At 41.4% G+C, this 14,301-nt stretch overlaps 1 protein-coding gene across 6 annotated transcripts in view; it reads left to right on the forward strand.

The window, feature by feature from the left end:
- KCNIP1 (potassium voltage-gated channel interacting protein 1) overlaps nucleotides 1-14,301 on the forward strand; it is an 831,960-nt gene that overhangs the window by 789,906 nt on the left and 27,753 nt on the right. For all 6 annotated transcript variants that reach the window (XM_038414238.2, XM_038414240.2, XM_043491021.1 and 3 more), the window contains one exon: nucleotides 1,759-1,883. In XM_038414238.2, coding sequence (XP_038270166.1) covers nucleotides 1,759-1,883 — 125 coding nt within the window. The remainder of the gene's footprint in view (nucleotides 1-1,758; nucleotides 1,884-14,301) is intronic.

Below are 14,301 nucleotides of genomic sequence, written 5' to 3' on the forward strand. Positions count from 1 at the left end.
TAGATGTACCCTAAGACTCATGGTCCAAGAGGAAATTAGGTTAAAAACAAATAGTCAAAGCTTACTTGATCTTTCCCGTAGATGTCATTAAGCTATTAAAACTATGTGTACATACTATTATAGTGGGAAAGCCATGAAAAGCATAGTTAAAAGCATTGGATCACCCCTACTTTATATTTCCTGTAATGATCTGCTGTTGATAGCTTAGACTGGAGATGAGCCCACACTCCAAAATTTGGATCTGGATTTGAGTACTTTAAAATTCAGCACCCACAGATTCTGACTTCTGAAGAACACAGACATAGAGGATGGAAAGATTCCCCCCATGCTCTGAGGCCTGTTTAAATTCACAAGAAATCTAACACATAGGATAAATGTCCAGCAAGGTTTAAAGGGTTGATGTCTGCTCAAAGCTTCAATGTAGACCAGGAGGATTTTCCTTGTCAAACTCATATTTGACAATTAGTTTATCATTTCTCTATGCATTTGGACAGGAATCAACCATAATTCACCATAGTAACCCAACTGATTTTTACAGGATATGAACTGAGTAGTTTTGCCATAAGTGTGTACTACAGTCATTGAAGGTCTAGAAAAGATTAAATTTTTTTGAAGGTGAGTTCATACTGGAAGTGCTCACTGACCTTTATACCATAGAGGTGGTGAGGGTCATGGCTTAGGGAGGATTGGTGCTTTTGGGATAGCTGTGATGAATACTCACATCTGGCTTCAGGAGTATTATTGATAATCTCAGACTGGCATACAGTAACCATCTATTCAGATCTATGCTTTTTTGGGCACTGCTAGCGAAATGAGATTTCTATAACCTACAAATCATATGGAAGGATTTGGGTGGAAGCATGTATGCATGTGTCCAAATCCATGTACTTTCACAAGAAAAAAACTTTTATACCAAATCCACATGGGCACTTCATGGCTTACCTATTTCACCCAAAAGGCCATGTAAGCAGAGGGCCACATTCCTCCTGGACGAAACTCCATTGGACTTAACCTGAATTACACCTGGGATGAATGTGATCCATAATGTCCTTAACACTTCAAGCTCTTTTGATAATGTACAAAAGAGAGAGAAAAAAGAAAAGGAGTACTTGTGGCACCTTAGAGACTAACAAATTTATTAGAGCATAAGCTTTCGTGAGCTACAGCTTAGTGAGCTGTAGCTCACAAAAGCTTATGCTCTAATAAATTTGTTAGTCTCTAAGGTGCCACAAGTACTCCTTTTCTTTTTGTGAATACAGACTAACACGGCTGCTATTCTGAAAAGAGAGAGAGAGAGTTTCTTCCTGTTTCCACTCAGTGTAACGTCATGTCTTAGTATAATACGTTTAAGCATGTCTGCTCTGTCACTTACCACAGATGCTTGCATGCTTTTCTTTAAGACTAGCACCCTAGGATTACTCCTTTGCATTGTGCAGGTATTTAAACAGGTAACTTCCACCATTTCTTTAGTGGAACTGTGATTAGCTATTTGTCCTCTTCATGTCCTCAATTTCTGCCCTGGGAGCAGAATACTAAATATTTACCCCCTAATAAGGAATTTGGGGTATTTCTCTACTCTTTAGTTTTAATTTTGCTTTTAAAGGATTGAAACCAGTTGTATAGAGAAACTCCGTGTTAGCTTTTCTCTCTTCTTTTTGTTCTCGAGATACATCAATATTCCAGTTATTTGACCTTTCTGTCTCTTTAATATAGCAAAGGTAGCAATCAAAGTAAATATTTCCATGTCTTTTCTTTTAGATAAAATTGAAGATGAATTAGAAATGACCACGGTGTGCTATCGGCCGGAAGGACTGGAACAGCTTGAAACACAAACCAATTTCACAAAGAGGGAACTTCAAGTGCTTTACAGAGGATTTAAAAATGTAAGAACCAAAGCATTGCAATGAATTGGCTAATGTGTATGTCATCACCATCCCTCTGCTGCACGGTATCCAAACTACTCACCTTTGTTCCATAGCTTTTATCCTGGTAACGACACAGAGATTTCATTTTGGAGGCATGGGCTTTTGAAGCAGAAGCATCTGAGTTCTAATCCTCCAACCACAGTGAAATATATACGAGAAAAGCCTTATAAATATTTTTTCTTGGCATCATGATCTGCTTAAAACTAGACCTGAGGAATATCCATCATGTGATTTACTCAGCAAATTTAGGTGGTTTACCCTGATTCCCAAATATTTGCAATCACATAACAATTTCCTCAAATGCACTTGTAGGTTGAAATTAACTCACAATATTATTTTCTGATTTTTTTTAACTCTTTGGATAGATCACAGAGTTTTCTGTGCATAATTCGTTCTTGATATTAAAAATTGAGCTCTCTTGGTTAGTTGCTATATATGCTGGAATGCCATATATAGGACCCTACCAAATTCACGGTCCATTTGGTCAATTTCATGGTCGTAGGGTTTTTTAAATTGTAAATTTCATGATTTCAGCTATTTAAATATGTAATTTACAGTGTTGTAATTATAGGGATCCTGACACAAAAAGGAGCAGTGGGAGGGTCACAAGGTTATGGGGGCGGTGGAGTGTGGTACTGCTACCCTTACTTCTGCACTGCTGATGGTGGCGGCCCAGCCTTTCCTGTGCAACTGGAAAGTGGTGGATGCTGGCCAGGATCCCAGCTCCAAGGGCAGAGCCACTGCCAGCAGCTGTGTAGAAGTAAGGATGACATGGTATGGTATTGCCACCCTTACTTCTGTGCTGCGGCCTGCAGAGCTGGGCCCTCAGTCAGCAACCACCACTCTCTGGCCACCCAGCTCTGAACGCAGCGCAGAAGTAAGGGTGGCAGTACCATGAACCCCCTAAAATAACCTTGCAACCCCCCCGCAACTCCCTTTTGGGTCAGGACCCCCAATTTGAGAAATGCTGTTCTCCCCCGAGAAATCTGTATAGCATAGACCAGATTGCATGGAGGGAGACCAGATTTCACTGTCTGTGATGCATTTTTCATGGTCATGAATTTGGTAGGCCCTACCCATATACTAACACATTATTAACTATTTGAATATATATCAACATTTCTCTTGTATAGGTCATAACTGTGATGGGGGTGCCAGGCAGCACTCCCACCCTGTGCTGCGTCAAATACTGCCCTACCTCATTACAAATATCCTGTCCAGTGCTAGGAGATCACATGCTAGCTTGATAATCCCTTTCCACAAGTATTCAGTGGAGTAACACTTTGTTACCGGAGTACTCACACACAGTAAAAACAAGATGTGCAGGCCTAGGAGAAAATGAATTTTTAAATTCAAATGAATACTTTGAGCTTTTTATGACATAATGCCACCATAGCTCTGTGAGAAAACTTTGTCTACACATAGATCTCCTCTGATTCCAGCCATCTGCATATCTACACTGGTATACCCCCTTCATCTGGCTTAGTGCTATTTGCACTGTTGATATTTACCCCAAATTGCAGCTTTACCATAGTAAATCCATAGTGTTAATGGGTAAAGTTACATCAGTGGCTGGAACCAGATAGGGTGACCAGATGTCCCAATTTTATAGGGACAGTCCAGATTTTGGGTCTTTTTCTTATATAGGCTTCTATTACCTTCTACCCCCATCTTGATTTTTCACACTTGCTGTCTGGTCACCCTAGAACCGGAGCAGATCCCCAGAACCCTTAAATACAGCAATCATACTTCATACTAAGATTCTACATATGAAAGGTTAATCAATGGTAGATGTGGTTAGCATGTTACATACATGAGTAGGTTGTTTTATAGATCGTTATAAGCATATTAGTAGAAGGTATTGTAGATGGTTATAAGCCATGGCTGGTAAGTAAACTTTTGGACTCTCTAATAATTATTCATTTATGTATTAACACATCTATTATTCATTTATTAACTGTAAATGGGACCTTCACCTTAATATAAAAGATGATTGCTTTGTCTCTCTCTGTGCCCCATTCCTGTTGTCTCTGCTCTCCTCTACTCACATACATGCCCACAAAATCTCACACTTTCTCTGCTCATTTGATTCAGGATGCAATCAGATTCACTTATGATAAAGTACATCAAATGTCTCTGCCAAACAGATATGTTCTTTATAATATAAATTAAATATTACTCTATACTGATCATATATTTTCATTAACATTTCTCCTTTCGTAGAGTGTTTTGCCATATATATGCCACAGGGAGTATATGTATTTTGCATGTGTATTTCCTGCTTATCTATCCATGCATGGGTACTTTTTTAAATATATAGAATACCTTCTTAATATGTTGATTTGCTGGGACAGAGATGGGCTGAATTATTAGTTCTTTCACTTAGTTGAGTTTTCAAAGAAAAAATTATAGCTTTTCATAAATTTTACATGCAGCATATACACAATGGGCCATATGCTATGGTAATTTACACTCTGCCCATTCTAATTGATTTAAGTGGCAAATCTGGCTCAGTGTCAGTAGTATCTCCTAACCTGCCTGTCCCATGGAAATTCCAGATTGCAAGCCCTGGCTGCTGGCCCATGAAAGCTCTGTGGGACTGAGCCCGATCTCATAGATTAGTGAAACTCAGATTACAGTGGTTCAGGAGCCAAATTACTGATCAACATTACCCAAAAGAGCCACAGTAGTGTGAATTCATTGTTTCATTTATTGTAGTATTATATATTCATATTTAGACACTTTGACAGGAAATATTTAGCTTGTTTGTGTATGTGCGTGTGTGTGTGTGTGTGTGTGTGTGTATGTATATATATATATATATATATATATATATATATATATATATATATATATATATATTATTCTCACAGCAAAATGGCTGACCAAGTATTATTTTGTGAGCTATAATTGATTAATAACATAGTAAGAGCATCCTGATTGGTTAATAACTTAGGCTGGTTAATCATTTAAGTCACACAGTATTTTAATATCATGTGTTGAAAAGAGCTTCAGGAAACACATTTAAGAGCCGCTTGTACCTCACAAACTTCAATCTGAGTACCACTGTGTTAGATTCTTGCTACCAAAGGTAATCCCATAGAAGTCAAGCACTACTCCACTGATAAGTATTACTCTCAGGAGCAAGGGTTTGTGGAATCAGGCTCTGAGTCTGCCTAGCTGCAGAGGCAGCCCCCATTTTGAGGAAGAAGATAACCCCACCCTACAACTGCAGAATGCTGCTTGTGGGTGGAATCTGTCTGTCCACAGCACACTAGCTGCATTCTAACTTGTGAATTCTGCTGAAAACAAACCAATTACCCTGGGCTAGATTGTGATCTGAGCAAGGGGTCCTGTGCAAGCTGCCTCACCTCATCACTTGCCCTAAGAGGCGCGTGTGCCCTACAAACCAGTCTGAGCCATAGTTGATCTGGAGGGTGGGGAAGCAAGTTACTGCACTTACTTGAAAGGATGCAGTTTACATCTCCCACCCCAGCTGGACAGCATGTTTTGGGTGGGTCTGACCAAAACAACACCAGTTCCTGCCCATTTACTTCTAGGGAGAATATTAAAGGTTGGGTGGACAGGTGTACTTTTCAACAGACCCAAGAGCTGAGTGATAAGGTGTAAGGTAAACCCATATTTCCTTGCTCATCTGAGTAAGCCAAGGACAGAACCTAGCCTTCAATTACTCTGTGTAATTTTTCCCCATTAAATGTATGTTTTACTTCGTTCTAAACACATTACAAAACACTTTTCCCCATATTAGCCACAGGAGATCAGGAATTGTTGTATATTTCTAAGGTCTCTGAAATACCTTGTTATATTGGCAGCGAATTCTGTGTGTGTTCAACTTTGCTGAATTTCATTGCTCATCAGTGTGAGTGATTCAGCCACGTGCACTGTAAAATGGACAGGTACTGCAAATTTCAGCATGGCAGCGTTCTCAGTGCATCTGATTCTTGGCCCCTGCCACGGCTGTTCAGAGAGTAAATGTGCTATTGTTTTGCAATATGGAGAAATTACCACTCAGCAAGAATAATTATTAGCAAGTTCATTTAGTCAGTGACTTTGCCCATTTTCTAAATTTGGCATCGTTGAAGGTCTTGGTATTAATTCATATTGCCACCACAATCCTGTTTTGCTCCAGATTGTTAGGACAAAGCAATATTAATGCTATCCTTTTCTTCTGCTAAGTACTCAGTATGCTTAAAGTATTAATATGTTGTGTTTCAGACAAAATGAAAGGGCAGCTTTAGAGTTTTTCAATAAATCATTATTGCGATGAGATGGGTAATTATACATAGCGGCCGCACTGACTCAGCTGTTCCCCTATTTCCTATGGCTTTTAGCCATCTGTTTTTTGTGATGGCATTACAGTGCCATCTGGAGATTCAAATTCCCCCTGGATATATGGTCACTTTTCTATATCTTGCTTCTATTTATTTCCTTTCCTTGGATGATTGTGGTGGTCCTGCTTAATTTACATGATGCAGCTAGTTGTTATGATGATGCTTTACAATGGGCCAGATTGTCTGCTACATCCAATTTAAACTGGGTGAAGTTAATGGGAGTAAAGTTCTATCAAGGAGTGGCTCATTGACACTCCGCTTGGCCCTAAATCCAGATTACAGCAACCTGGAGGCTGCTCTAACCTGAACCAGTTTACTACCCCCAACCTTTCCAAGCTCATTATCAGAAGTAAAATCTCCATAGCCCAGGAGACACCAACTCAAAGCAACACCAGACACTGCCAGAACAACAGATACAAACCCTGCAGACATATCTCCACTCCTATGATATCCAGCACCCCCACAACACACCTTTCAAGATCCAGGTGTCCTTTACATGCTATTACAACATGTGATGTACCTCATTCAGTGACCTAAATGTCCGAATAACAACTATGTGGGTGAAACATGACACTCCCTACGCTTCTGAATGAACTCACACAGAAGAATTATAAAAACCAAAACGCCATATCACCTCTGGGTGAACACTTTTCACAAACGATCACTCTATACCTGACCCCGTCCTCATCCTGAAAGGAAACCTGTACATCACTGTCAAAACACAAATCTGGGAGCTTATATTCATAATTTTTCAAGGTACTAAAAATCATGGACTGAATAGAGACACCAGATTTATGACAACAATCATTTACCCCTTTCTCCCTGTTTTTCCCCCTCCTTTATCCTTCCTGCATCCCTACCCCCCATGACTGGAGAAGTGTTAACGGGCCACTTCACCTTGAATGGTCCCTTGAAATGTGTCCACTATTTATGCTGAACAACCTGTTCCACCTTTTATTTAGCTGTGACGCTCTGGATATGTTTACCCTGCAATTAGATACCCAATGCCCGGGTAAAGGGCTGCCTAATTGCAGTGTAGGCTTCCAGACTTGGGCAGGAGCCTGGGCTCTAGGAACCTGCGAGGTGGGAGGGTTCCAGAGCTCAGGCTGCAGCCCAGCCCCGAAGCCTACAATGTATTGAAACAGCCTGGCAGCAATTAAACAGCCCTGCAGTCCCAGCCCGAGTCAGCTGGCACAGGCCAGCCATGGGTTTTAACTGCAGTGTGTACATACCCTTTGAGTACATTTCCCAGACTTGAAGAAGAGCTCTGTGTAGCTCGAAAGCTTGTCTCTTTCACCAACAGAAGTTGATCCAATAAAAGATATTACCTCACCCACCTTGTCTTTCTCATGTTCAGAGTAGTCTATTTACATCCCTAGAGTTAGCCAACTTTCACAGTGGGTATAAACAAGGGGCAAGATTAAACTGTACACAACTGGTCTGATTCCAGTTGTGTTGAATTTGCAGTCAGCAGCCTACATAAAAAGAAAGGTAGGACCCAGGGTAGTGGAATGCTCCCCTAGGGGAAACAAGACCCTTCAGAAACTTTTTTAAAGTCTTATTTCTTTTGGGATTGATTGTATGAAGCTAAAATGGCTGGGCCTTTTATAGTTGATCTACTGATTTGTGAAGGGTTCTGGGTAGTTAAGGAAACCAGTTGTTGACTGCAAAAAGTATTTTCTTTTCATGTTAAATAACCAAAAAACAAAACTACAGAACCATCAGCCCCTGTTCCAAATGTTCTGGTCTTTCTTTCAGTGGGAATGTCAGTACAGTTGTAGTGGTGATGGCTAATAGATCTGGTATAAAGTCAAAGCAATGCTTTAGTGTCATCCGAAAAATCACATCTTTGAAGACTGAAATGAAGAGCCATATGAAAAGCTGGTGTTCCAATAGAATATAATCCCTACAATAAATTTTAGCCTCTGGAAACAAAACAGAAGGTAGCAAAATCTGAGGGTTTACAAATTCTAACGTAAATTCCAAAGCTGTATTGAAAGAGACAATGCCAATACAATCCAGAGCTGTTGTTACCCATTATTAGATAACTGAGATGATTGGAATGAGTGTCTTCCATTTCAGTGGAGATAAGTGTTGACTTCTTAGAGCTCCTTGGTATGTACCTAGTCCTGGTGGTATACTTACTTTTGAACACTGGTAGGTTTTTTTTTTCTTTTCATCCACTCTAAGCACTTGCTAGTCATCATTTGATATCACTTGACTGTCCTTGAAAGTAATGGGTAATGTTGATTTCTTATTTAAACAGCAAAAAGAATTGCAACTGCTGTAATGATTCTCTTTATGTGGACTCAGCTCTTTAGTTTAGGATTTCAAAATTAGTGCAAGATGCTGGATTTGCATACCTGCCCTGTGGTATTGTTTATGTTCAGTAGTTAGTGAGTTTCTGGAAAAAGTGCATTTGGTTTCAGCACCTTAAAAAACAAAGCCACTAGTAGTCACTTTTCTCATTCTTCTATGGATTCAGACACCTTGTTAGATATGTAAGAAGAGTGCAAATAAAAAAGAAGCAACGTTCAGCTAAAAAATAATCCATTGCCATTCAAGTTAAGGGTAATGTTCCCAATGTCTTAAATAGTGCAGCATTTAGCCCTGCAAATAGTATTATAACTCCTTACTAGATGTGCATTAATACTGCCAAGAAACTATTCAAACGATCCACTCATTAAGGCTACAATTTAGTCATGGCGGTCATGGCAGTCATGGATTCCGTGACTTTACCGGACCTCTGTGACATCTAGGGCCTCAGGAGGTGGAGGCAGGACTGGAGCTGGCTGGAATCGTTCGCCCCCGCCTCATGGTGTCACAGGGTTGGCGCGGGCTGCAGCTGGGGTCACGTGCCCTAGTCTTGTGGTGTCCTTGGGCTTGGTGGGGGTTTGCAGCTGGGGCCGGACATGCTTGGTGGTGTCCCAGGGTTGGCAGAGGCTGCAGCCAGGGCTGTGATCCCCAGCCCCTCAGCTTTCCCCAGGGGCTATGTGCCCCCTCGCCCCGGCTTCCCAGGGCCATGCACCCCTTTGCCCGCCGGCTGTGGCAGCCAAAGCCACACACCCCTGTCCCACAGCTGCGGCCAACTCTGAAATGGGGACTGTATGCCCCCTGTGGCTGCGTCCCCTCCATTGCAGTTGCTGGCAGGGAGCTTGGCCTGTCAGTCCGCCCCCATGGGACTCCATTCCTCTCCCCTGCCTAGCTCTGCCCCGGGTTATTTTTAGTAAAGTCACAGACAGGTCACAGACTCCGTGAATTTTTGTTTATTGCCTGTGACCTGTCCATAACATTTTACTAAAAATAACTGTGATAAAATCTTAGCCTTGCAAACATCAAACACACACAATGTCCTGAGGACTATTGTATCAATAATAATGACCACTGTTGATGGCATCACACCAGGCATTGTGCAGTGAAGTTTCTAAATCTGGCTGAATCCTGTAAATCTGTGAATCTCTGGGGCTGCCATCTGGTGGCACCAGGAAGGGTCAGGGCATGCACTCCTTCACGTATCAATGGAGAATTGAAGAGCATAGTGTGCTGGGGTGTTTTTATCCATCCTGGAGACATGACCGAAGAGCCTGCAATGCCACTTTTGAATATAATGAATGACTGAAGGAAGGCCAGATCTCTGGGAGATTGTAACATTTCATACAAAGTCAACCCACTTCATGCTAAGGATTTGACACTAGGGTGACCAGATGTCCTGATTTTACATGGGGCAGTCCTGATATTCAGGGCTTTTTCTTATATAGACACCTATTACCCCCAGCACCCCATCTTCATTTTTCACACTTGCTTTCTGGTCTCCCCATTTGGCACTGACAGCCCACTGGAATGATTCTATCCACCCCAACTCTGTGTGTAAGTGGGTCCAAGTTTCTGACCCATATACATTGTGGTACACAGGTTTGACCAATCCTGAACTTTGTCTCATTGCAAAGATGTTTTTGTATCCATAAGTGAGACATGGACTTTGTGCAGGAGAAGTTGAGACCTATTCATCAAAGAAAGTCCAGTTTGCTGTGACCATTTGAACTCTGCTTGCAGCCTAAGTAGATTAACTCATCAGTGCTCTCCATGGTACTCAACCCCCACCTGCAGCAGGGCTTCTGGTGGCCCAGTTCCAAGGTTCTGGACCTTTGTCTACTGCCATGAGACATTCAACCCATAATATAGGTGGTGTACTGAAGACCTTGGAGGATGAGGCTGAAATTATCTGACTTCTCCACAAGCAAAGCAGCGTCATTGGCATAGTCTTGGTTAGTGAATGCTTCTCGACCAACCTTGATTCCAATGTGTGGAGTGGCAAGTCTTAATATCCAGTTGATGGTTGACAGAATGGTGCTGGGGTGAGAATGTATCCTTGCTGCACACCACAGGTTGTGTAGAAATGTGGCAAAAGTCATGAACCCACACATACTCTCGCACCAGTACCAGTGTAAATATCCTGCACCCGATATAGCAGAACATCTGGAACACCAATTCCTTTCAGTGTGAACCAAAGTGCTGAAACTATTCTTGAGTAGGTAAACTTTTTCTGCCTACCGTGGAATTTAAACTGAGAATGGGGCATACCTGCTTTGTTTCACAAGAGCTACATCTTTTGAGTCAGCTTCATTATGTCATGTTGAAGCACTAATGAGGACTCTTGAGCATTATTTGGCTCTTATAAAACAAATTTTGTGATCAATTAAGTGCAAATGAATTGGAACTAGCATACACATCAGAATGCAATCCAGTTACTGAAAACTGAAACAGGATGATCCATGGCAGCAATGCCTTTCTGAAGCATTCCTCAAGGTTTGAGTCAAAGCCCCACTCAGCTTCCAGATGGAGTGTCAGAAGCAAAAAATAATCATGTGGGAATTTAGAAAGTGTAATCATGCAGCCAGAACTGCTGTCACAGCGCGAGCCACTTCTTATCGAAGCGTTGACACAGTAAGCAGCAGTTTCTAGTTTTTTCAGTCTTTCACAGCAGCATGTCGATCACAAAGGGGGCTAGTGGCAGAATGGGGCTTTTATCAAACCAGGATTGTTAATTTATCATGGAAAAGGAAGAGGTTAGAGGAGACTCTTCAAAGAAGCATTTACAATAATGAACGGGAGAGTGACAACTGATCAGTTCCTACATTTTAAGCTGTTTTAACGTTATATTTGCTGGATGAAAATAATGGCAGGTAAATTTTTGAACAAAAAAAAAAAAGAAAGAAATCTTCACATAATGTATCCAACCTGCAGAACTCAGTACTGTAGGAGGCATAGCCACATACTGTAAAGTGGTTGAAGTTGAGAAAGAATAGTTAATTTAATTATCAATATGTTTGACGATATGTTTATTGCTGACAGTAAAGGCAATTAGCTTCTTCAAGGCATAAATTTATCGTTTTAGGGGTCAGGAAAGAATTTATTTCCCTGGAATAACTATTGGTGGAAACTAGATTTTACTGATCAGATCCTATGCCCCTATATTTCACTGCAAGCTACCATTAGAACTTTTGGGAAAATATTGTACCCCTGTGTTAACCTATCCCTTCTACTAATTGCCATGTTATTCTACAGGAACAGTCCAAAATTATAATCTAATAATGCCCTGCAGACTTTTGGCGCTCTCTCTATAATAACATAGCATTTTAGTAAGGGATGAACACATTATCATCAGTGCTTCTGCTTTGTGTTTAAATCTACCACTAATGGACATTGCAATAGTTCATGTGGCACACAGCTAGAGGAAATCAAACTATAAACCTATCTGCAAGCATTACAGAAACATTTAAATCAGATCCACTTGCAGGTAGCTGTCACCTGTTTGCAAAGATCCAAACAAAAGGCAAAAGCCTATTTTAATAAGAATTAGAAAAAAAAATGCTGGGGAAACTAAAAACCAAGTTATGGTTCTATCTTATGCTGTACCTGAACACAATTTATGTCATTGATGGTCTGGGCCACATGTCATTGTGAATAGATTCAGTAGCTCTGTGTATAAAATTAGGATCATACAGGGGAACAAAAAAGTAGATACATTCTAATGTGCAAATCAGTTAAAACTGTACCAAGAAACAAATATTTCTCCATAGGCACAGAAACTAGAAATGCTAAATGCGCAAGAGAGCCAGTACAAATTGGCCCCGTAACAGGAACAAGAAAAAAGGCAGAGCGTAACAACACTGATCCTATACTTCTGCTTAAATGCTGCTGTTCAAACTGAGTCACAGACTGTCTTATCTGTTATCACAAAAGACACAGATAAGACAGTTACCTTTTTTTGTAACTGGTGCTCTTTGAGATGTGTTGCTACTGTCCATTCCATTGTGGGTGGGTGTGCTCGCCACATGCACCGGTGCTGGAAGTTTTTCCCTCGATGGTATCTGTGGGGGACTGGCTCTGGTGCCCTCTGGAGTGGCACGCGTATGCCGTAATGTAGGGAGCGTTGACAGTCCTCCCATCCTCAGTTCTTTCTTGCTGGAAACTCCGACAGTGGGAAGGAGGGCGGGTCATGGAATGGACATGAGCAACACATATCGAAGAACACCAGTTACAAAAAAAATAAGTAATTGTCTTTTCTTCTTTGAGTGATTGCTCATGTCAATTCCATTGTAGGTGACTCCGAAGAAGTACCACTGGAGGTGGGTAGGAGTTCATGGACGTGTCAATTGCAACACAGCTCTTCCAAAGCCAGTGTCATCTCTCGCTTGCTGGGTGATGGCATAATGGGTCATGGACGTGTGTATCAAAGACCATGTTGTGGCCCTGCAGATGTCCTGAATAGGGACATATGCAAAGAAGGCCGCCCAGGACACTTGAGCCCTAGTTGAGCGGGCCTTCACTATAGGCAGTGGCTCAGCCTGAGCCAGATCATAACAGATCTGAATGCAGGTGGTGATCCTCTGTCAGGACACCAGGAGGCCCTTCAACCTATTCTCTGTCACAATAAAGAGGTGGGCCTTCAGAAAAGGGCAACAAAAATGATTAGGGACATGGAGTGTCTGCCATATGAGGAAACATTAATAAGACTAGGACTTTTCAGCTTGGAAAAAAGACAACTAAGGGGGGGATATGATAGAGGTCTATAAATCATGACTGGTGTGGAGAAAGTAAATAAGGAAGTGTTATTTACTCCTTCTCCCAACACAAGAACTAGGGGTCACCAAATGAAATTAATAGGCAGCAGGTTTAAAACAAACAAAAGGAAGTATTTTTTCATGCACCGCACAGTCAACCTGTGGAACTCCTTGTCAGAGGATGTTGTGAAGGCCAAGACTATAACAGGGCTCCAAAAAGAACTAGATAAATTCACGGAGGATAGGTCTATCAATGGCTATTAGCCAGGATGGGCAGGGTTGGTGTCCCTAGCCTCTGTTTGCCAGAAGCTGGAAATGAGCGATAGGAGATGGATCACTTGATGATTACCTGTTCTATTCATTCCCTCTGGGGCACCTGGCATTGGCCACTGTTGGAAGACAGGCTACTGGGCTAGATGGACCTTTGATCTGACCCAGTATGGCCATTCTTATGTTCTTCTTATATTCATAGTTGTAACCAAAGTCAAAATGACCTGAATTTTCTGGATTAGCCTTTAAATACAAAAGTGCTAATATGGCCTTTCAACCAGGCCATATGTGAGCCAATGCTAGGTGTGTGTGTTGGGGTTGGGGAGAGAGTTGAGTGTGCCAGTGGATGTGTGTGTAAAATCAGGTGCAGGTTTATAAGCCATGTTTTAAGACTTTTGCCTTCAATGTCATAAGGCACCCACTAGAAAATTTCTCTTTTGAATCATTGCTTATCAATAGAGATGGGCTGGTTTTCAAATCTGGTTTTCAAATGTAGATGTGTGTTTTCCGATGAAGTGAGCTGTAGCTCACAAAAGCTTATGCTCAAATAAATTTGTTAGTCTCTAAGGTGCCACAAGTCCTCCTTTTCTTTTTTGCAAATGTAGATGGGCGTACAGATTTGGGGCTTAGAATGACACCCCTCTTTCTTTGTTGCAGAGCAGGAAAATATGAGAGGGGTGAAGAATTGTT

This window comes from Dermochelys coriacea, chromosome 8, assembly GCF_009764565.3.
Source record: "Dermochelys coriacea isolate rDerCor1 chromosome 8, rDerCor1.pri.v4, whole genome shotgun sequence".
Lineage (NCBI taxonomy): Eukaryota > Metazoa > Chordata > Testudines > Dermochelyidae > Dermochelys > Dermochelys coriacea.